Source organism: Rhagoletis pomonella, unplaced genomic scaffold (assembly GCF_013731165.1).
Source record: "Rhagoletis pomonella isolate Grant_MI unplaced genomic scaffold, Rhpom_1.0 Rhpom_scaffold_00001, whole genome shotgun sequence".
Lineage (NCBI taxonomy): Eukaryota > Metazoa > Arthropoda > Insecta > Diptera > Tephritidae > Rhagoletis > Rhagoletis pomonella.
Window position 1 is genome coordinate 54,928,987 of NW_023458555.1, and position 22,855 is coordinate 54,951,841.

General features: G+C 36.3%; 1 protein-coding gene across 2 annotated transcripts; it reads right to left on the reverse strand.

The window, feature by feature from the left end:
• Positions 1 to 5,379: 5,379 nt before the first annotated feature.
• On the reverse strand, positions 5,380 to 22,855 carry LOC118746278. Of its 2 annotated transcripts, XM_036480127.1 has the most exons (6): positions 22,730 to 22,855; positions 21,420 to 22,660; positions 20,729 to 21,364; positions 20,530 to 20,662; positions 18,802 to 20,330; positions 5,380 to 5,899 (listed from the first exon to the last, which is right to left on the reverse strand). In XM_036480127.1, exons 2-6 carry the CDS (start codon positions 22,534 to 22,536, stop codon positions 5,730 to 5,732), a joined length of 3,585 nt encoding a protein of 1,194 aa, XP_036336020.1. In that variant the 5' UTR covers positions 22,537 to 22,660; positions 22,730 to 22,855; the 3' UTR covers positions 5,380 to 5,729. The 2 variants fall into 2 exon arrangements, with proteins under 2 accessions (XP_036336020.1, XP_036336012.1); XM_036480119.1 differs by having other exon boundaries at positions 21,420 to 22,855.

The window sequence follows — 22,855 nt, forward strand, 5'->3', positions numbered from 1 at the left end:
AGAATTACTGACATTTGAGTAAAAACATTGTTGGAATCTATTAAATTTTGACAAAGTTATGGGCATTTAAAAAAAAAAAATCTCACTGTCAATTCGAATAATCGATTTTTGCCTGAAAAACAAAATCGCGTTTAATTCGGCCGAAAAATTTTTCCGAGCCAAAAGAAAAAATACGTGTCTCATTATTTGGACCAACAAACAATGTATTTGAGTTTGGTCGAAATTAAAAATCATGCTCGTACCTGACCGGTTGTCTGGAAATGGAAAGCATCGGTAGTAATTTCTAAGTGTCGCAGTTTTGGTGTGTTCACTAGGGTGGTCCAAAAAAAGTAAAGTCGGAAATTTAATGCTCTCACCCCCTAGGATTGTTCTATACCGAAAAAAAGTATACCCCTGTTTTTTATTTTAAAATCAAAATATATTTAGAAGTCGCTCAAAGCGCTCAAAGTTTCCCATGTATTTTGTATGGGGAAAAAGACTTTTCGTAGAAATGGCATAGAATCCATGGAAATCAAAATTTTTCAATCTGAAAGCTCTGCTTCTCTTCAGAAGACTTCAGAGAATAATGCCCAATTGTTTATTTAATCATTTTTTAATTTTAACTATTTTTTAAGGGTCTCCGAAATATCCCAAAAAAAAATTAAATATACAAACAGAAATACACAAAAGAAAAAAAGAAAAAATAGTTTAAATTAAAAAACGTTTAAATAAACAATTGGGCATTATTCCCTGAAGTCCTTTGAAGAGAAGCAGAGTTTTCAGATTGAAAAATTTTGATTTTCATGGATTCTATGCCATTTCTACGAAAAGTCTTTTTTTCCCCATACAAAATACATATATATTTTGATTTTAAAATAAAATAAAAAAACAGGGGTATACTTTTTTCGGTATAGAACAATCCTAGGGGATGAGAGCATTAAATTTCCGATTTTACTTTTCTCCCATACATTTTTGGACCACCCTAGTGTTCACCCTTTACGTATGTACGTGCCTTTATATTTACATATGTGTGCGTTCATGTGCTTGGTGCCTTTTGCTTATTTGATTTATTAGTTTCACGGAATATATATTATTCTTCAACTCATTTATTTTAATCTTGCCAGGACATAATTTATAGTACATTTTATTTAACTCTTCTTCATCCAATTGTATCCCAATTCATTTCGCTAATATAATATATGTATGTAAAGCATTCTTTATTACTTTACTTTTTTTTTACTTGGATTTAGTTAAAATTTTGTTTATTTGTCACGGAAATTTTATACACGTTTAATACAAAGGAAAAAAAAGGTGACACACTCAGTTACATACATCCATATGTTAGGCCTAGTTGCCTTTAGCTGACTCACCTTCTGGTAGAAGGATCGGCAGCGGGAATTAAAGGTCCCGGTTAAACGGGGCACAAAACCTTTTATTTTTTCTTTTGTGAACTGGCGGAAATGGCTAATATTCCACGCGTAAACTTTTCCTCGCACGTCTTTTCACTTGAAAGGCACTTTTCAATTTGAATTTTCCTGTTAGCCGACCAGGCGATCGTGCCCCGGTGCATTTGCGTGTGGAACATTTCTTGAACTTTCACTCTTATACACAAATACAAACACATAGTTCAAATCTACACATTCCCTGCAGGGAAACCGCGGACTAGTGAAACGAATTTCTAGTTCCGTACTAGGTCTTTATCGCCAAAAAAGAACTAGGCCGATAGGAACTAGATCCCACCCAGGCCAAAATCGGCGAAAAGTGGTAGTTTTAAAAACCTAATTTTTTCAGTTTTTTTCACTAGAAATCTATATCTAAAGTGACGATTTTTTTTTATAGAAAAAGGGATGCAGAACGAACTAGATCTTATTTGTCGAATTTAGAACTAATTCGGAACTATCGAATAAGGGATGCAGCCGGGGCTTGTTTACTTTACATACATACCCTGCAGGGAAACGTGGACTAGTGAATCAAATTTCTAGCTCCTTACTAGGCCTATATCGCCAAAAAGGAGCTAGTCCGATAGGAACTAGATCCCCACCAGTCCAAAATCGTCGAAAAGTGGTACTTTTAAAAAACAATTTTTTTCAGTTTTTTTCACTAGAAATCTATATCTAAAGTGACGAATTTAGAAATGGTTCGGAATTATAGAAGAAGGGATGCAGAACGAACTAGATCTTATTTGTCGAATTTAGAACTAGTTCGGAACTATCGAATAAGGGATGCAGCGGGGGGCTTGTTTACTTTGCTTAGATATGTGTTCGGCGGCGTTTTCGTTCAAATACGCTTCTATTCTGTGCTTCGCAGATGCTTTTTCATAGCTTGGTAATACAAAACTAAAATTTGTGTTAACATTTCAACATCTTGGGACAGGACAGGGAATCTAATAAATAACAGCGAGCACCTCTGCAAACTCAGCTACAGCTAAAGGTATTTAAGCGTACATTTCTTACAATCTTTCAAACAAATTTAATTTCAAATTGAAAACACATTTCTTCCAAAATAACTTAAAATCGCACACATGGAAGAACCAAAAAGATTGAAAAATCATGATACTTTTTTCTTTCGTCTGTCGATTTTAGAACTGGTTCGGAACTATAGAATTTAGGACTAGTTCGGAACTATCGAAAAAGGGATGCAGCGGGGGGCAATTGACACTTCCTAGGACATCGCCATGTTAAATTCGCCAGTTGCTTGCATGCAAAAGAGATTTATCGCGAACCAGTACTGGGTATAAATGTACTAGAAGCGCACCAGTTCAGAACTAGAGATTTTCCCCACAGGGTATGTGTTCGACGGCTTTTTCGTTCAAATACGCTTCTATTCTGTGCTTCGCAGATGCTTTTTCATAGCTTCGTAATACAAAACTAAAATTTGTGTTAACATTTCAACATCTTGGAACCGTCTGGAATCTAAGAAATAACAGCGAGCACCTCTGCAAACTCAGCTAAAGCTAAAGGTATGTAAACGTACATTTCTTACAATCATTCAAACAAATTTAATTTCAAATTGAAAACACATTTCTTCCAAAAAAAAGTTAACATCGCACACAGGGAAGAACCAAAAAGACTAAAATATCATGATACTTTTTTCTTTCGTCTGTCGATTTTAGAACTGGTTCGGAACTATAGAATTTAGGACTAGTTCGGAACTATCGAAAAAGGGATGCAGCGGGGGGCAATTGACACTTCCTAGGACATCGCCATGTTAAATTCGCCAGTTGCTTGCATGCAAAAGAGATTTATCGCGAACCAGTACTGGGTCTAAATGTACTAGAAGCGCACCAGTTCAGAACTAGAAATGTTCCCCACAGGGATTAGCATCTGCACCTACACGAACATTCACACACGTACACACATGCACATGGTCATTCCTGGCAGCGCGCCTTTTCACACATGTTTGGGTACATCGCTGAGGTACAAATGGGCATTTGTGTGGGGGGATATTTGAGTGGGGATATTTGTTGTAGCAGTTACTTGCCACCTACTACATAGGCTGTCGTTACAGGATATTTAGGCGACAGATCTCCACCACTTGCGATTTAAAAATAGAAAAACATTGGACAACATCCGAACTTATGAACAATTTTTCCCAGTCAACTTCAATTAAAGAGTTATCAACCCGGGAAAAATTACATTTATTAAGTTAAATGCTAGTTTTTCCTCTTGAACGCTTGTATTGAATTCATAAGCATTTAATTTAAGTACCAAGGAAATATGATGCTTATCCGTAGGTGATAACGAATTGAGACATTCAGAAAGATCGAAATCAATATTGTCACTGATAAAAATGAGATCTAGAATTCTATTGAGTTTGTTTAAAAAGCAATTAACCTGCACTAAATTAAGACTTAACCAGTTATCTACAACCTAAGAAGCGATCACTGAATTGGCATTCATAGGTATAAGACCAGATTTAGATAGCTTATCAGACCAGGTAATATTTGAAAGATTAAAATCGCCAAAAACACATAACTCTCTTTCTAAATGACTATGAACTAAAGATGTAATATTATCCGTATGAGCCTTATAAATATCGTAATTACTCTCAGGAGGGATGTATGAGTTCGAACCTGAGTAACCATATATACAAACACATATTTGATCTAAAATTTAATCATCATTACTTAGCGAAACCTGGAAGACATTAAGATAACGATTCAAGCCCGTTCTGATGACATCACGATCTTTGCGAAAAACGGTAAATAAGTGCGGGTCGAAATATTCACAATCAAAGAAATTTGAATTCAGCCAGGTCTCAACAAAGATTATTATGTCGAATTCCGAGACTGCACTACTGGAACATATGACATCCGACTTGGTACGTACACCTCCCATATTTTGGAAGTAAATCAATTGCGGGTATTTCTTGCAACGAAAGACAGTATATTTTCCTCAGTAACACCGGGCTGAAATGAAGACAAATGTAACCATCTTATTGAAGCAAATACATCCAGATCTTTGCTACTATTCCGGCCGAATACAACGTTCCGCTCAGCCTTTTTATTTTTGGGATTCTTATTTTGTTCAGTACGCTGTGCTTCAGGGAGAGAACCAGCAGAAACTGTAGTAGAAGACATAGCTTCGACAAAGAAGAAGCATTTGGCATATGTTTGTGATTATCGCTCATAAAAGGCATATCAGTCGCAGAAGTCAAACTGCCGTATGTGCCAGTAGCAGCGGCAGCCGCCTGTGAATATGTATTAGCTGAGGCAGCAGCGGCGTAAGTAAGCAGCCACTGGTCTGAGCTGTAGCTACGGACGTACAGTTGGAAGCCGGCAGAGTTGGATCTGGATAAACAAAAGAAGAATTGTTGTTGTCGGCACAAACATCGACACGATGACTATTAAGCAAGCTGCTGTTTACGGCAGCGGCAGGGCTATCAGAAGCAGCATATGAATTTGTAACAGCAGAAGCAGCAAAAATAGCAGAGCTGTAAAAAACGCGTCCGAACTTCACTACGACTTTCCTAACCTTATCTTTAAAAGTTGGTTTATTCTGAAAGCACACCTCTTGCTAAGGTATCAAATTATTCGTAATTGTTTGTAGAATATAATACATACTTAAAAGGTTTTTAAAAGGAAATGCTTCAGAAACTATACGCTATAAAGCGAAAATTTTGAAAATTGTGAAAAGTAGAGTTACATACTTTGAGTTACTTGCTGGCCATTTACTTATTTTTTAAAGCACACTTTAGATACCAACCACATATGAAGTGTACACGCAAGTAGTACACTTTTACACAATTGCAGGGTGAATTACATACACAAATAAAAAAAATTCCCTGTAAATATTTAATAGTTAGTATCCTGAAAAGTATAATTGCGCGGCAGGTGAACGTTATATATTTGGAATCGGAGGAACGCCCTTTTTTTCTGATAACTAGTAAAAAAAATTAGAGCAAGTTAAAGAAAGTGTGTTTATTGGAAATTGAAAGTGTAGCGCCACAGTAGGCCAAACTATATTCTGCCAATGTTTCACATTAACAAAAATAGGACCCAAGGTGAAAAGGAAACATTTTATTTTAAATCAGCGCAAAATATTTACCAACTTAATTGGGTTCATGAAGCAACAACCCCTGAAGTGAACTTTTATTTAAAATAAAATACATGTGTATGTAACTTGTTTCAATCTATAACTAGAGAAACTGGTAAAAAGAGGATGTAAGCAATATTTACTAGTTTTAAAAGACTCAAAATTTAAAGCATTATTTTGATGTAATGATTGATGATAGTGTTTTGTCACTGAAAGTTATTTAATTGCAATTGAATTATTCAAAGATTGTTTAGTATTTTCCAAAGCATTTAATTTGGCCAGTTGTTTCATTATATCCAACTCTTTAATGAAAGTAGCTAGTACATCTTTCGTACTCTTCAAATCGCCGTCTTTCAAATCGAAAAGTTCGTCCTGGCGTTCGAGTTCTGAAATGTAGATACGCGTTATACAAACATACATTTGCGAAAATTTACCAGGGACGGTAGTCATTATATGTAAGTAAAATAATTAAAAAAAATTTTTTTTTATAAAACATAAAAATTAAATATCCCAACAAAATGAGGCCGACCTCGTTAATAGAAACGTTTTATTTTGACCAGTTTTGGCTATATTTCTTTGTTTTAACGCTTAACATTTTTTTACAAAAGTGTGTCCCATCATACACGCCGTTGCATAATTATAAATCTAGTAAAAAAGTCGTTGGAAACAACCTTCGCAAGCATGATAGCGAAAAACTTTCTTCTGTGACTTATGCATGGTAAGAGCTCTCTTCAAATATTATATAAACATATCTTAGTTTGAAGGCAATGCAGATTCAAATCCCAATAAAATGAGTAAAACATGCAAATATTTCTTCTTATTGCTGTACTTGTGCTCCAATGACTTTAGTTAACTGAAATATGTGCTTACTAATACTTAAACATAATGTCCTCAGTAAAGCAGCATCAAGTTTATGCCACTCTTGCAACATCACAAATTTAAGACATCTAAAGTTTTCTAATTGGCGATTACCACAATAAACTTTTTTTTGCTGGTACTCCCACAAATTTTTCAATTCGTTGAGCTCAGGAGAGCACAAGGGTGACGTTTGTTTCAAAGACTTTTGCACTGGATTTATAATTACGCAAGGGAGTGTAACTTTGCACAAAAAATATAAAAATTCAACAAAGCGAAGAATTTGTGCTAATATCGAAAAACTTTATTCTTCATTATATAGCACGTACATACTATGTGTAAGCGCCAATCTATTATTATTATAAAAGTTGTTGAAATTTACATCGAAATCTTCGGAATCGTATGGTCTAGTTTCTGGGTAAAAATTTTGTTGGCCTGCGTTATTGTTAAGTTTTATTTTATTTTTTTTTGCTCAACAGAAATTATTATTATTAGATTTTTATTTTTTTCGGTCACAAATGATTATTTTATGATTTTTATTTTATCGCTCAGAGATAAAACCTAAAAATAATGATTATAAAACTTGAAATGGCAATACAAACGCAACCAACTGCAATTTAAGACCAAAGCTGCTCACTCCATAAGCACTTGTAGGACACTTGTTTTTGCTTTGCCCTGTAGTATAGGCACATATACAAATTTACACTTTAAACATAAAAATAAACTTTATCGCCCTCTCGTATGCCCTGACATATGTATAAAGACAATTCATATGAAAGTGCCTGAGTTTCATATGGAACAAATGTAGAATGAACAAGTAAGAAAGTCTAAGTTCGGGCGGAGCCGAACATTAAATACCCGGCGCAGGTACTAAGTATATGATTTTCACCCTTGCGAAAGCTACCGCAAGGCGTTGCGTATAAATTTTGAGTAAATTAGCGTCCTTAAATTTCGAAATATTGAAGTTTCAAGCATTTCTGAAATTTGCCTTTATATGAAAAGTGGTCGTAATTTGAATCCGATTCCAATATTTTTAAACGTTTTGCTTCTATGTGGCAAGCACAATAATCGTACCGAGTTTGGTACAAATTGGTATAACGGTTACCGAAATACATATATGTGATCATAAGTGGGCGGTGCCACGCCCATTTTCCAAAATTTTATCATAAACGTAGTTCTTGGTAAAGAGATGTTGCAAGCATCAATTTTGGGTAAATTAGCTTTAATATTTATTGATTTATCGAAGATTTCGTATTCCTCCAAATTACCGTTATATGGGAGGTAGGCGTGGTTATTGTCCGATTTTGCCCATTTTCAATACCATCCGTCCTATGCCCGAAAGAAGTGCACATACCAAGTTTCGTTAAGATATCTCAATTTTTACTCGAGTTATCGTGTGCACAGACGGACGGACGGACGGACAGACAGTCACTGCTTAATCGATTTCTCTTTTCATTCTGATCATTTATGTATACATTTGTCTATATCTATCTCGATTCGTTTTGCCTGTTACAAACAACCGTTATGCGAACAAATTATAATACCCTTGTGCACAAGTGCGCTCGGGTATAAAAAATAATAATAAATATGTCAGCACTGAAAAAATTTATCTTATTAATTGATTTAGTATTCTTATATACTGAAAGGAAACAAGAATTGTATTGAAAAAAAAAACACTTGGCGTTCATTAAAGTGTGGAAGCGCGAGATCTTTTTTGCAAACATTTTTAGTGCAAAGCGTAGTGTATGTATGTCGTGCTTTATAATCACACTGTTTTACAGCAAAAATGTTCTATGGATGCCACTATCCAATTCCTATGCAGAAGTGCTCGGTGATACCGAAAATCGAGTTAATTTTTTTTATGGATACGTTTTCGAGATATTTGCAATTTACCGTTATTCAGCGTAAAGCAAAAACTGGTTCCTTTTTATCACGTGTATCTTACGAACCAATTTAAAGATCTTACGGCAAATGAAAGCCAATGAAATTCTCCATAAACCGTATATACATCACTTTCCGATACGGCTTATAGTTGAATGAAAAATGAAAAAAAACCCAAACTTTAACAGAAGAAAAATTTAAAAAATAACAGGTCCTGTACCAAATTTTTGTTCTGTCAGAAAAAAAAATCAAGTTACTGATGAAGAAAGTCGATGGATAAATACGAAATAATGTGTGGTCAAATGAAAATCCGCAAAGATTTTTTGTACAAAATACGAGCAGTAAAGCGTGTTCAAATTGTAGCTTACAACGTCCAGATATTTATATCCACGTATCCTCTGGGTAGAACCAAACACCCGTTTGGGAACGAGCTAAAGTGAGAAGGCGTAAAAAAGAACAAACAGCCTCGGATGATACCCCCTTTTTTGATGACGACCACGGCAAACGTATAAAGGACTATGATTTAAGGGTATGCACCTGGAATATCCGGACCCTTAACCTTCAGAAGACACACTGGGGTGTAAGACACCCCAGTGCAAAGCCTATTTTTGATAAACTTTTTCGTTATGTCAATAAAAGCTAACCATGCAATTATATGATCTTGTACCTTTGAAAAATTCAATAAGACATTTCATTTTAAATTTATTTTATCTAAATATTTCCAGCGTAATATATGCAAAAAAAGCTTAAGCTGTGTGTTTTAAAAGCAACATTTCAATTGGGGTGCAATTTACCCCAGTGTGTCGTTCACGTCAAATAAAAAAGGTGTGTCCTCCGAAGGTTAATGGGGAAGGTGCCTCTGCCCGGCTGGTTGACGTCCTCGGGAAGACAAAGGCTGACATCACCGCCATCCCAGAAATGCGATGGTCGGGACAAGGAAAAGTAAGCGTGAAGCCTTGCGACGTCTACTACAGTTCCCACGTAAAGGAGCGCAAATTCGGTGTTGGATTCGTGGTAGGAGAGAGACTCCGTCGCCGAGTACTGCCGTTCACCCCAGTGGAAGAAAGTCTAGCCACAATCCACATCAAAGCTAGATTCTTCAACATCTCGCTCATCTGCGCTCATGCCCCGACGGAAGGGAAGGATGAGGCGTCCAAGGATCTCTTCTATGAGCGCTTGGAACGTACATATGAGCGCTGCCCTCGACACGATGTCAAAACCGTGCTTGGCAATTTTAATGCCAAGGTGGGCAAGGAAGGGATCTTTGACGCCACTGTCGGAAAATTCAGCCTCCACGACGAAACGTGCGATAACGGACTGAGGCTAATCGACCTCGCCGGGGCCCGAAACATGGTAATATGTAGTACTAGGTTCCAGCATAAGAACATCCACCAAGCTACATGGCTGTCTCCAGATCGAAAAACGAGAATCCAAATCGATCATGTAGTGATAGACGGAAGGCATGCTTCAAGCGTTTTAGACGTAGGTACACACCGGGGGTCAATCATCGACTCGGACCACTATCTTGTTGTAGCCAAGAAACGCCCTGTGCAGCAAAAAAATGTGCGCCCAATAATGCAAGGAAATATAGGGCCACGCTGCGATCGGGCGCAACGCGAGCCATGTGGGACCGTTATAGGGAACTGAAGAAGGAAGCGAGACGTATTTGCCACAATAAGAAGAGAGAGGCCGAAATACGTGAGTGCGAAGACCTTGAAATTCTGGCCGACAGGAAGAACGCCCGAAAATTCTACCAGAGGATTAGGCGACTTACGGTAGGTTTCAAGACCGGGGCGAACTCCTGTAAAAACAACAATGGCAAAACCTAGTGACCGATGTCCAGAATATACTTAAATTGTGGAGGGAACACTTTTACAACCTACTGAATGGTAGCAGCGCTTAAAGTAGTGTAGAAGACGAACCCGAGTCCCCAGTCGATGATGATGGAGTAGCTGACCCACCGCCTGACTATGACGAGGTACGAATAGCGATTACGCGGCTGAAAAACAACAAAGCTGCTGGAGCTGACGGCCTGCCAGCCGAGCTATTCAAGTACGGCGGCGAGGAGCTGTAGTGAGGTGCATGCATTAGCTCCTATGCAAAATATGGTCAGATGAACGCATGTCCGACGACTGGAATTTAAGTGTGCTCTGCCCAATCTACAAGAAAGGCGACCACGCCATACGCACCAACTACCGCGGAATCAGCCTTCTAAGCATAGGTTATAAGGTCTTATCGAGTGTACTGTGCGAAAGACTGAAGCCCACCCTCAACGAACTGATTGGACCTTATCAGTGTGGCTTTAGGCCTGGAAAATCCAACAAAGATTAGGTATTTACAATACGCTAAATCTTGGAAAAGACCCGCGATAATAGGATCGACACACACTATCTATATGTCGATTTCAAAGCCGCTTTCGACAGCACGAAGAGAAGTTGCCTTTATGCATCGATGTCTGAATTTGGTATCCCCGGGAAACTAATACGGCTGTGTAAAATGACGTTGAGCAATACCTCCAGCTCCGCCAGAATAGGGAAGGACCTCTCCCTTTCATGTGATTTATTTAATCTAATGGTGGAGAAGATATTAAGAGCCGCAGAACTGAACCGCTCAGGAACAATTTACTACAAGAACGTGCAATTGCTGGCGGATGCCGACGACATCGATATTAGCGGTAAAAACAAGGGCTATATCCGTTTTGCTTTCTCGGGATTGGATAGAGAAGCAAAGCGAATGGGTCTGGTGGTGAACGAGGACAAAACGAAGTATATCCTGTCATCACACAAACAGTCAGAGCATACGCGTCTTGGCACCCACGTCACTGTTGGCAGTTAAAAGTTCGAAAAAGTAGATGAATTCCTTTAGTTGGGAACCAGCATTAACACAAATAATAATGTCAGCCTTGAAATCCAACGGAGAATCACTCTTGCCAACAAGTGCTCTTGGAGTTTTCGAGAGAAAGGTTCTGCGAAATATTTGCGGACCTTTACGCGTTGGTGATGGCGAATATTGCAGACGATTTAACGATGAGCTGTATGAGCTTTACAACGATATAGACATAGTGCAGCGAATTAAAATTCAGCAGCTCCGCAGGCTTGGCCATGTCGTTTGAATGGACAGAAAAACTCCTGCTCTGAAAATATTCAACGCGGGCCACGATGCTGGTAACAGAGGAAGAGGAAGGCCTCCTCTGCGTTGGAAAGACCAGGTGGAGAAGGACTTGGCTTCACTTGGCATTTCCAATTGGCGTCAGTTAGCACAGAAGAGAAATGACACGACTGGCGTGCTGTTTTGGACTCGGCCAAAATCGCTTAGGCGGTTACAGCGCCAGTAAAGAAGGAAGCGTGTTACTAGGGTGAACGCGGCGTATGAGTAACCTTCTTTCCTGCTCATTTTTCATACAAAAAACCTTGCGCATTTTCATTTGACCACTCAGTATTTCGAATTTATCCACCGATTTTCTTCATCAGTAACTTGATTTTTTCTTTTTTAACAGAACAGGCTTCAGTACAAATGCAAAAATTTGGCACAGAACCTGTTATTTTAAAATTTTTCTTCTGTTACAGTTTGATTTTCTAAATTTTTTCATTAAAAAATAAAAAAAAAGGTGGAATGATTAATTAATTTGTGAAAACGATGTATATACGTTTTATGGAGAATTTCATTGGCTTTCATTTGCCGTATTTTATATTATGATTTTTAAATTGGTTCCTAAGATATACGTGATTAAAAGGAACAAATTTTTGCTTTAAGCTGAATAACAGTCAATTGCAAATATTTCGAAAACGTACCCATAGAAAAAAAAATTTACCCGAATTTCGGAATCACCGAGTAATTCTACATAGAAATTGGATAGTGGCGTCTGGAGAAATTAAAATTTGTGATCCAGTGTTATTAAACGAATGACGAAATATTCAGCCCTATTCCGCATTTCGACTACTTTCCCGCATTCCGCTCCGCAACAATAGTAATTTGGTATTCCGAGTTACGATCGAAGCGAAAGAAGAGGAAGAGCGAAAACATCTTCGAAATCAGCTGGTTGCCTAGGAATGTGTGAAATCGAAACAAAACAAAAGAAATAATTGCCACCAAACTATAGCAGCTTATGAAGTTAAAATTTGTAAATATTTTAAAATAACTAACCTCCCAATTCTGTGTTTTCCTGATACATTTTCTGTAAAGAAATTGTATCAAGATTTTTATCAAGTAAAAGCTCCCTTCTCATTCTGTGTCAATATTTATAAAACAACAAGTAATTTTTAGGAAAAAAAAACCTACTTCAACTCTCATAAAAAAAAATATATATATATATCTCATGATCCACTGATCGGATCTTAACCAGATTAGTATGGGACCACCTCTGAGACAATACCTTTCCGATGCAAAAAAAATCGGTTGACGTGGTCCAAAGTTAGGCGGTAACATACATAAAAATAAAAAATAAAATAAAAATAATCCGACGAACTGATAACCTCCTCCTTTTTTGGAAGTCGGTTAAAAAGCTCTACGATTTCCACATGAGTGAAACTGATTTCCACATGAGTGGAACTGATTTCATGGTCACATACAGTGATCGGACTTTAAAAAAAATTCTGTGTGCTAGAATCTGGAAAAAATTTGGTAGATTTCAAAAAAAAGTGGTAGATCTCTGGGTTTGGATCAAACTTTGTACAAAAAATAAAAAAAGTCTGCAAGGTTTCACCTAAATTGTAAACTTTTTAATTAGACTCTAAAAAAAATAATAAGTTTAGTATAATAAAGTGCATGATTGGAGTTGCTAAAAATTGCTTTGATTTTTGGCAATTTTTTTCCTTGACGGTGCAGGAACTGCTTTTCATATTAAGATATTTTTGGAACATATTTTAAGAGATTTCTAGAACCTTACGGAGTGCTGCCAGTTTTTTTATCACATCACGAAGTAGCGAACAAATGTGGCATGTTCCAGAAACAGCTAACTGGGATTTGTCGATTTTGACAATTCTCATGTAAAATTAAACAACGCTTAGAAACTTTAGATGTACTGAAATTTGCTAATACTTTCACAAAAATCGCGTTTCTTTTAATTTTCGTTGTTAATTCTCTTTATAAATCACATATTTTAAAATTTAACATAATGAAACCACGTTTCCCGTCGAAAAATTAATTACTGAGAAAATTTGCTATTTATAGTTTATTTTATCCTCCCATTCGGCTTTGTTTACTTTTACTTGAGAAATTTCATCGTCACCGGAATCTTGTATCATATTATTCTTGTTACCATATAGTGCTTAGTGTTGGACAATTTTTGCTCTTAAAACTACTCAAAAGCACGGATATGTGGTAGATTTCAGATCTTGAGTGGTAGATGTGGTAGATGCTCAAAAAAGTAGCAGATCTACCACAATGTGGTATAAGTCCGACCACTGGTCACATATGAAAAATATGAATTTAAAAGCAAAAAAGCTTTTGACTGCCGTAGCCGAGTAGGTAAAGATGTCGACTATAATTCCGTGTGTCGCAGGTTCAAACGCCGGCACATGGAGTATTAAATTGTTTGAAACAAATTTATTAATATACAAAATTTATACATTTCACATGAAATTTCAATTTGCCAATAGCATTTTCAATCTTGATAATTTATCAAGAAAAGAGCTTTTGATGTCTGTGCTAGAATACCAATTATTGGTAAATAATAAAAATTGACAAATTATAAAGATTTTCTATTTATCAAGTGTACAGAATCAGACTGTAAATATATCTAACTCATTTTAATTTAAAAATAAAATTTCGTTTGTTCTTAACTTAAGTGCAAACATAATGGGCTGTTTTTGCTTACGCTTAAAAGCATTTAGCTCTAAAAGCTACTCTAAAAGTACATTTATCCATACACAATTCGTCACCTAAATGCAGCTAAATGCAACTCCATTTTTGAATTAAGAATCTAAATGTTAAAAGCAACCCTGTGATCTACCAAAATTTCCACGATTCGAACATGGTTTAATGATAAAAAGTGGCAACATTGCTTTTTCGCGTATACAGTGGCTAGCTGCGTTTCAATGATCGCCGATCCCTTCTGGTTACCATTGCCGCTCGCGAAAACACATTAATGCAGAAAATGGATAAATTTCATAATGACTTACAATCACGCACAGTATATTTTACACATTTTTTTTGGTTTATTTTAATCAGCCCTATATTTCGACTCGAATCGAAATTTTCTCCGTTTGGCAACTTTGGTACTCTGCGTTCCGTTTCGTTTTGGATCAATCTTCGAAATTTACGATTATACCTGTTCTACATTTCTATCGTAGTTCCGTTTCTCTAAGTTCCAAATTTGTTGACGAAGAATGTTTCGATTGTTATTTTCGTGGGTTTAAATAATAAAATTTTATAAAAAAATTAAGTAAAATATACTGTGCATGATTGTAAAAGTCATCATAAATGAATTTTCCGAAAAATTGACTCAAATAATGGTAAATAAAATGGGTATCGCGCGGGGTTTTTAAAAAAGAAGTCCAGGCGTTTTTGTTTTCATTATCTATAAATAATACTTCGAAATGCACTGAATGCAATCGATTTGCTATGGAAGGATAAGCTTTGTTCTTCCCTTCCTCCTGACGGCTTGCAAAATCGAATTCATTTGCGTTCAAATAGTCCACTCTGTAGTAATGCAAGTGTTGTGGAGTGCTCAAACAACGTTTATAATTTCACTAGCTTTGACTCGTTCTCTTCAAGCAATAACGCCGCGGCTATGGATTTCATTTGTATACAGTGGCGGACCCAGGTAGCGGAAATTGGGGAAATTCCCCACCCCAAGACTACGTAACATGTATTTTCATAATATTCAACTGAATATCGTAAAATATCATTTCAAGAATATGTTGTAATTGTATCTGAAAATTTTCAAAATTTCTTTATATAATTCTCTTCTCATGGAGAAAATTTAAAATTTTTTTATGCAAATCTTAACTAAAGATACTTAAAAAGATATAAAATATTCTTTATTTTATCAATTTAACTGAGTTAAAATTTTCAAATAGGTGGCAACCCTCCTCAAAAGTATTTTTTAAACCTCTTTAATTTGATACCTAGATCAATTAAGTTGAGTTAAATTTTCAAACAAGTGGCAACACTCCTCCAACATATTTTCGGCTGTAAGCCTTCTTAAAAATCTGAAGTTTGCTTCCCAAAACGCAGTATTTCATTTATTTTATCAAAATACCCGAGTTTAAATTTTCAAACAGGTGGCCACTTTACTCAAAACTATTTCCAGAAGTTATCTTTCTTAAACCTTTTTAATTTAATATCTATATTGTAATATATTATTTAGTTTATCAATTAAATTGCGCTAAATTTTTTAACAGGTGGCAACCCCCCTTTAAAATATTTTCAACTGTAAGCCTTTTTAAAACTATTTAGTTTGACACCCACATGGCAATATTTCGTTTACTTTATCAATTTAACTGAGTTACAAATTCCAAATAGGTGGCAGCCCCCCCTCAAAAATATTTTCAACAGTCATCTTTCTTAAACCTCTTTAATTTGATACCCATATTGTAATATTTTATTTATTTCGACAATGTAGCAACCCTCCTCAAACATATTTTCGGCAGTAAGCCTTTTTAAAACTCTTTAGTTTGACAACCACATGGCAATATTTCATTTATTTTATCAATTTGACTGAGTTAAAATTTTCAAATAGGTGGCAATCCTCGTCAAAAATACTTCCAACTTCTTTCTTAAACCTCTATAAGTTGATACCCATATTTTAATAATTCATTTATTATATCAATATAATTGGGTTTAAAATTTTTGAAATAGGTGGCAACCCTCCAAATTTTTCGATATCATTGATTGTGGTATTATACCGAATAATTAAAAAAAAATTATTCAAATCGGTTCAGCCGTTCTCGGGTTTTGATGACCGTGACATACGAACTCAACATTTTTATATAGATAGATATACATAGAAGATGTCCAATGTGTGCTTTAGATTTTAATCTTTGACCACAACAAAAATTCCACATTTACATTCGTGAATGAACTTTCAGTTTCTCCATTACTTTTACAATTCCTTTGAGTAATTGAGAAAACTAAAGTACTCTTGCAATTCCAGGTAATGGAATTGAAAAAAAATCAATTACATTTTCAATTCCTTTCACAGGAATTGGAAAAAAATTTAATTACTAGCACGTAATTTATTCCAATTACAATATGAAATTCCTTGTAATGGAATTAAAAAAACAATTACATTTAAAATTACTTCAAGTAATTGAGAAATTAATCGATTCCTTTGCTGTGGACTGATGGAGTTGATTCCTAAATACAATTCCTTGTAATTTGTAATTGGGAGTAATTTAATTCCTAAAGGAATCATTACGACCCAGCTCAGTATGTAAGTAGAGAAATTTTCGAAAATTTTTTAATAAGTTTCTTCATAAAAAATTAACTGCTGCTTCAGCTATAAGAGCCACCACACCGATTAAATAGTAGGGCTCGCTTGAAATATGTACATGAAGATGTATGGAGGTGCGCACACTACACCAGCTTAATCGATCCGACCCTTTAGTTGTGGTGCAATGGAAAGACTAGCGAGCACAACTAAATCGGCGGCCGATAAAGTCCGTGGTGTGCGATGGATCTAAAATTTTAAACAAGAATGTTGCCGTTATATTTTCATTTTTATGATTTTAATTTATGTGATTAGCAGTGCCAAAAATGTATGTATTAAATACGTATATGTATATTAAAAATGAAGTGATCAGTTATGAAACATAAACATTTTTACATGTTCTGTTAAAAAAAATTTAAAATAACAAGCGAAAATCCCCAAGTTCTATTTCGTAGCAGTGGCCACATTGCGTGCTTGTCACACACACGGTTTATGTCAAAAATTTTGAAGTGCAACTACGATCTAAAAATTATTGCATCATGCGTACAACTTAGCCTAATTTACGACTTAAGCAATGAGGCTGATAGTAAAGCTGCGGTTTTAGTTTATCACTCTGACGTCAGTATTATTTTTAAAGGGTTTTGAAATTTTAAAGATATGATTAATTAAAAAAATAAAAAAAGCAGTGGAATGTACTACATCATTATGGGTACTAAATGAAAGAGAAAATTCTATAGAATTGAAAAACATAAACGCTTTTTAGTTTGCAAGGACGAATAAGTATTGTAAATGCGCTTTTAAAAAATTTTTTTTTTTTTTTTTTTTTTACTCATACACCTCAGTACCACGCTTTTCTGCTCATATTTCATACAAAAAATCGTATTTTCATTTGACCACTCATTTTTTTTGTAACAGAACAGGCTTTAGCAAAAATGCAAAAATTTGGCACCGAATCTGTTATTTTTAAAATTTTTCTTCTGCTAAAGTTTAATTATTTCTTTTTTTTTTTCATTAAAATATACAAAAAAAAACTGGAATGATTAATTAATTTGTCAGAAACTATCAGTCCTATCGGAAGTGATGATGGTTTATGGAGTATTTTACTAACTTCTATTTGACGTATCTCATTTTAAGATTGTTAAATTGGTTCGTAAGATATACGTGATTTAGTGGAAGCACTTTTTGTTTTAAGATGAATAACGGTAAATTGCAAATATCTCGAAAATGTATCCATAGAAAAAAAATTTACTCTATTTTAGGAATCACCGAGCAATTCTGCATAGAATTTGGATAGTGACGTCTGGAAAATAAAAACCAAACTAAAATTTGTGATCCAATGTAATCTTTAGCATATAGATTTCCAAGTTAATTTGTTGATAAAAAAAAATGGAAAAACACAAAATAATTGATAAATATCTTTACGTGAATAATCCGTAACTCTTAAAGAACTGATAACAGTTGAAAAAGAAGCACTTGCTGTAATGGGTTCAGCGTCAAAGGCAGCTTAATTGGTTAGCCGGTTTCGAGCCGATTCTAGTTTTTTTGAAATGTACCGTTCGTTGAGAGGGGAGATGAGTAGATGACATAAAGTTTTGTATTTATGATTCCCCCTCTAAGCACAAACGGTTTTTTTGTATCAACTGTCAACATGACTTTTCCACCTGCCTCCATATAGCCGAAACACTGTGCGATGCTTAGAACATGTGAGTAGTCCACTTGCACAGTGCGCTATGTAAAATATTTTCGATTTGTAGTTTTTGGTGGGTAACGTTCCAGTATTTAAAGTAGTTTCATGCCCACTAACAACACAGTGCAAAATCTTTCTATATTCTGAAAAAATACTATCAAATTCTAACTACACTTGCAAAAGTCGCTATCATACTTATTTATAAGCTTTCAAAGGTCTCCATCTTCTGATGCACTTAGAAAACTGCTTTAGGTCGTATAGACTGTTAATGTTATGTTATGTAATGTTATTAGGCTCTTATTTATCCAAATTTTCAGGTAATAAAAAAATCTCAATTTAAAAGTTACTTTGCGTAGCCTTTTTTTAATTTATGTCATACTATTATAAAATCACATAACACTGTTTGTAAGTGGACTACTCATGTTGAGTTTTTTTGATTAAAATTTAAAAAATAATAATTTTCCGTCCCTGTAATTTACATAATAAATACGTACCATCCATTTCATTTTCAATATCGTCCAAACGATTGAGTGCAAAATTTTGCTGTATCTTAATATGTTCCATTAATCTATGCTGGCATTCTACTGGATCTATAGGCGCTTCGGGCTGCGGTATATTGGGAATAGGGTGAGATGGTGTGGTGGGCTCCGATTTTATTTTCTTTGTAGGCGATGTAGACGGCGTCGTCTTCTGTCTCGAATCAATAACCTTTATATCAATATCCATTTTAATTTCTTGCTCCGATTTTACATTTGATTTGACATGTTGTAAAGCCAAGTCTTCCTCCCACTTTTTAGCCCACAAGTATAGTTTTGGATGACAACGATTATTGGCAATGTTCATTTTGACACGTAACGAGTGCATGAACCGTTTAAGTTCAACTAAATTACCAGTGAGAACGTGTGATTTTTGTAGAAATTCGAAACGTTTCGGCAGACTGGGGTTCGCAATGTGATAGTTCGCCACTGGTAATTTGCCATCGTACAGCCAATCTTGATCGTGCTTAAAACGCATTGCCTCCCGACCGCGTTGTGGATTACGGCAAATGTAGCATACATACTTCTCTGGAACATCAACTTCTTTATCGATGCCATTGCAAATGCCATGCTGCCAGCACAAGCATAGTTCACATTGAATCATAAGTCCGTCCTCCTCGCCATAAGAACAGAGACAATTAATTATTTCCTCTTGCCGCATACTTACAATTTTTATTATTTCGCCATTCTCTTTAATGTACTGAGGCTGATTCGCGTTTGGGCCGCCCAGATTCTCAGCTTCATTAGATCCCGGACCCAATAGAGGTGGAAACGACGATGAACCAGAATCGGCAGTTACAGGGGAGTCCAAACTGCTCACTGGCGTTACTGGAGCGCCAGATGATTTGCGTTTCTTTCCAACTTCGATAATTTTCGCATCAGGGGTGGCATTAAACGAATGTCGTGTTTCTTCGAAATCGGACACCCCGAAGCTACTATCGGCGGTTACCATTGGTAGGATAGATGACCCTGATGTTGCCTGTGCAGCTGTTAAGTAACGGCGAGTTGTACGCTGTCGATTACTTTTACGTGCGCCAAGAGCTCGCTTGCTTGGTGAACTGCGTGAACGTTTAGTTGGTAAAGCCGATATATCAGCTAAATTCTCGTCTATGGATGAGACAGTGGTTATGGACACATCCATCATTGTGCTGTTTTGACTATTTTGAGTAGAACTATTAAGAGAAGTATCATTGAAGCCAACAGATATTTGTGAGGTTTCTGTATCTGCATTTGCTTCGATTTTGATATCAGCTTCACATTTAACTTCCGTAGCAGCCAATACTGCTTGCGGCCCACTGCTTGACATTGCCGCAAGTATACCAGCGCTGCGACGATGTGCGCGAGTTTGTAATAGATCCTGCTGATGAAGTTTTGCAAAGAATTGCTGATTTGGAATTTGGTTCCGAGGAGCGGGCTCGTGTTGATCCGGCTTGGTATGTGTACGCTTTTCTGCTAGTTCAAGCATTTTTGGGCAAGATCCTAAAAGTCTGAAGGGATATGTAATAATAAGTATGTAACAGACGATTGAAATATGCGGCCTATTCTCCAATTTCATGTGAAAAAATTGTTTACAAGAATTTATCGGCAAAACAAAACCAAAAAAGGAATTTTTTTTGTTTAACCTTACAATTTTTGGGAATATTTGTTCACATGGAATTCCAGATAAGGTAAATAATTTTTACATACTTTATTAAATCTTGATGATAGTGCTTTACGTGAATTTGTAAATGGTCTTCCTTTCTGAAGTTCTTCAAGCAACCCACTTGTGGACATCGAAAGAGGTTATCGATTATTTGCACCTTTAGTCCACCGATGTACGCTAATGTAAGAACAAATTAGTTAAATTCGCAAGATGTATTATTAATATGAATGATGTTCCCCCTACCATAGCCATCTTCTACAGGTAAACTGGGATCTACTGAGCGAGAAGAGACGGTGTCTGCATAATCGGGATTCCCCGCAATTTCAGTTGTAGTAGCTTTTGACGTAATTCCTGACGTGGGGGTCATTAATTCGGCTGGCGGTATGGGTGTGGCTACTGGTGTCTCAATGTACTGTGAAGAACTGACTGCAAGTGCAGTTTTCGCTGCTTTTACACTAGCCGCATCCATTGCAGCAATTGTAATGTCGAGTGGTTTCGGTTTTGGAGCCTGTTGAGGTGTATAATCAGGAGTGTACACATATGCGTTTATATCTTTCGCACGGCGACGGTGGATGCTAAAATCATAAATATCTGGATTGTATACCTGACCTTGTTCTTCGAGAAACATTTTCAAATCAGATTTTGATCGAAAACGCTTTCCCCCTGGTGTAACTAATATAACATCCCATTTTCCTAATACATTGGACCGTTGGTACATGTGTTTTACCCATCCCGGTGGTAAACGCCAATCTTCTACAATAACTGTAGGTTTTCTGTGCTCGCCAACAATGAGGAAACCTTCTTGACCAATTGGTTGATCATTGACCCAATGGCATGTCCATTCGCCATCACGTGGAATTTCCGGTAAATTTAAAGAATCTAAAATTGAAACTGTTTATAAAATATAACTATAAATGTGTTTCATTATATTTACTTAAGTCTAATTTTGACAAATCAAGCAAGGGCCAATCCTTCCGAGAGCCCGACGGAGTTCGTTTTTTGGCACTAGATGTTGTAGTTGCTAATGGTAAAGGAGACTCAACTTTTGTGGTCTTTAATGGTGATAATTCTTGCAAAGTTGTGGATAGAATCTGAGGAGTACTGGGTATGGAAAGAGTCGGAGAGGAAATTGGGACGTGCACCTCTGGATCTAACGGTAATACTTTAGTCATATGTACAGCACGCACATTTTTCACATAGCCGTCATCAAAAAGGACTTCGTACAAGTCGTTTCCCAGAATTTTCTTTATTGTACCTGGAAACTTTCTTGGGCCCGACCAGCGCGCCATACATTTCTCTTCTAAATCAAATATTGGAATTGGTTTTGTTGAAACTTTCTGGCGCAAGCGTGTTGAGTTCATCGGTATCCATTCTTCTGTACCCACAACTACAGATTTCATTTTACCAGCACGCTCGAATTTTATTAATACTTCTCGGTCATCGTTGTCCACTTCAACAACGCGTGCTGAATGCCAAACTCCATCAAAATCTTGTGCTTCAAGCCTTGTCCCAGGATTAAAGGATGTCACAGCTTCGAATTTCACGGCGGCAGGAGATACCACAACTGGCGTTGATACCGGCGATGTTGTCTCAATCTCATCTTTAATTACTACCGACGAACTTGCTTTAGCTGCATTGCGCTCTGCTGTCTCAGCCATTATCTGTGCAACTTTTGCTTCTACTGTTGCCTTGGTAGCATCTTCATTGGTTTGGTTTGACGTGTTCGTTGTAGACAAACTAGCATTGTTTAAATCTTCTAAATCCGATTCTACTTGAGCAGGATCTACTTTGCCCCACGGAAATACAGTAGGAAAGACGCGTTGTTTTAGTAAATACTTTCCGCTGCGTTGCGGCTGGAAATCTACACGCCGAAAATGCCTTGAACACACAAGAACACTCTTTGTTATTTGCCGATCATTGTTAAGACGGGTATTGCGTAGCCAAATTGCGCGTATACTTGTATCTAGTGGGAAAGAATGATAGGTGACTCCATGATGTTCCGGTAACCGAGAAGTGGAACTGCAACCCGCAATACAACAGCGGCGCCCCATATTTATATCCAAATTTATTGTTTTGTATAAGCTTTGTAAAAGTTATAAAACTTTAATAACTAGAAAATGGGCCGATAATGACCCCACTGTCACTGATGAAATCCTTCCAAACGACTATTAACTCCTGCTTGAACAGACCTTAAAAAGTGACTATACGAAATTTCCCTAGATTGATATTTAGGAAATTTTTTACCGTTTTAATTTCAGGCGGATCAAATTATAAAATTATTGAATCGTTTTTATTGAAAGTAAAATTTCGGAAATAAAACCGAAATGTTGAGGTTACGAAAATTTCACAAACTTCTTCGAAGATAAGCCA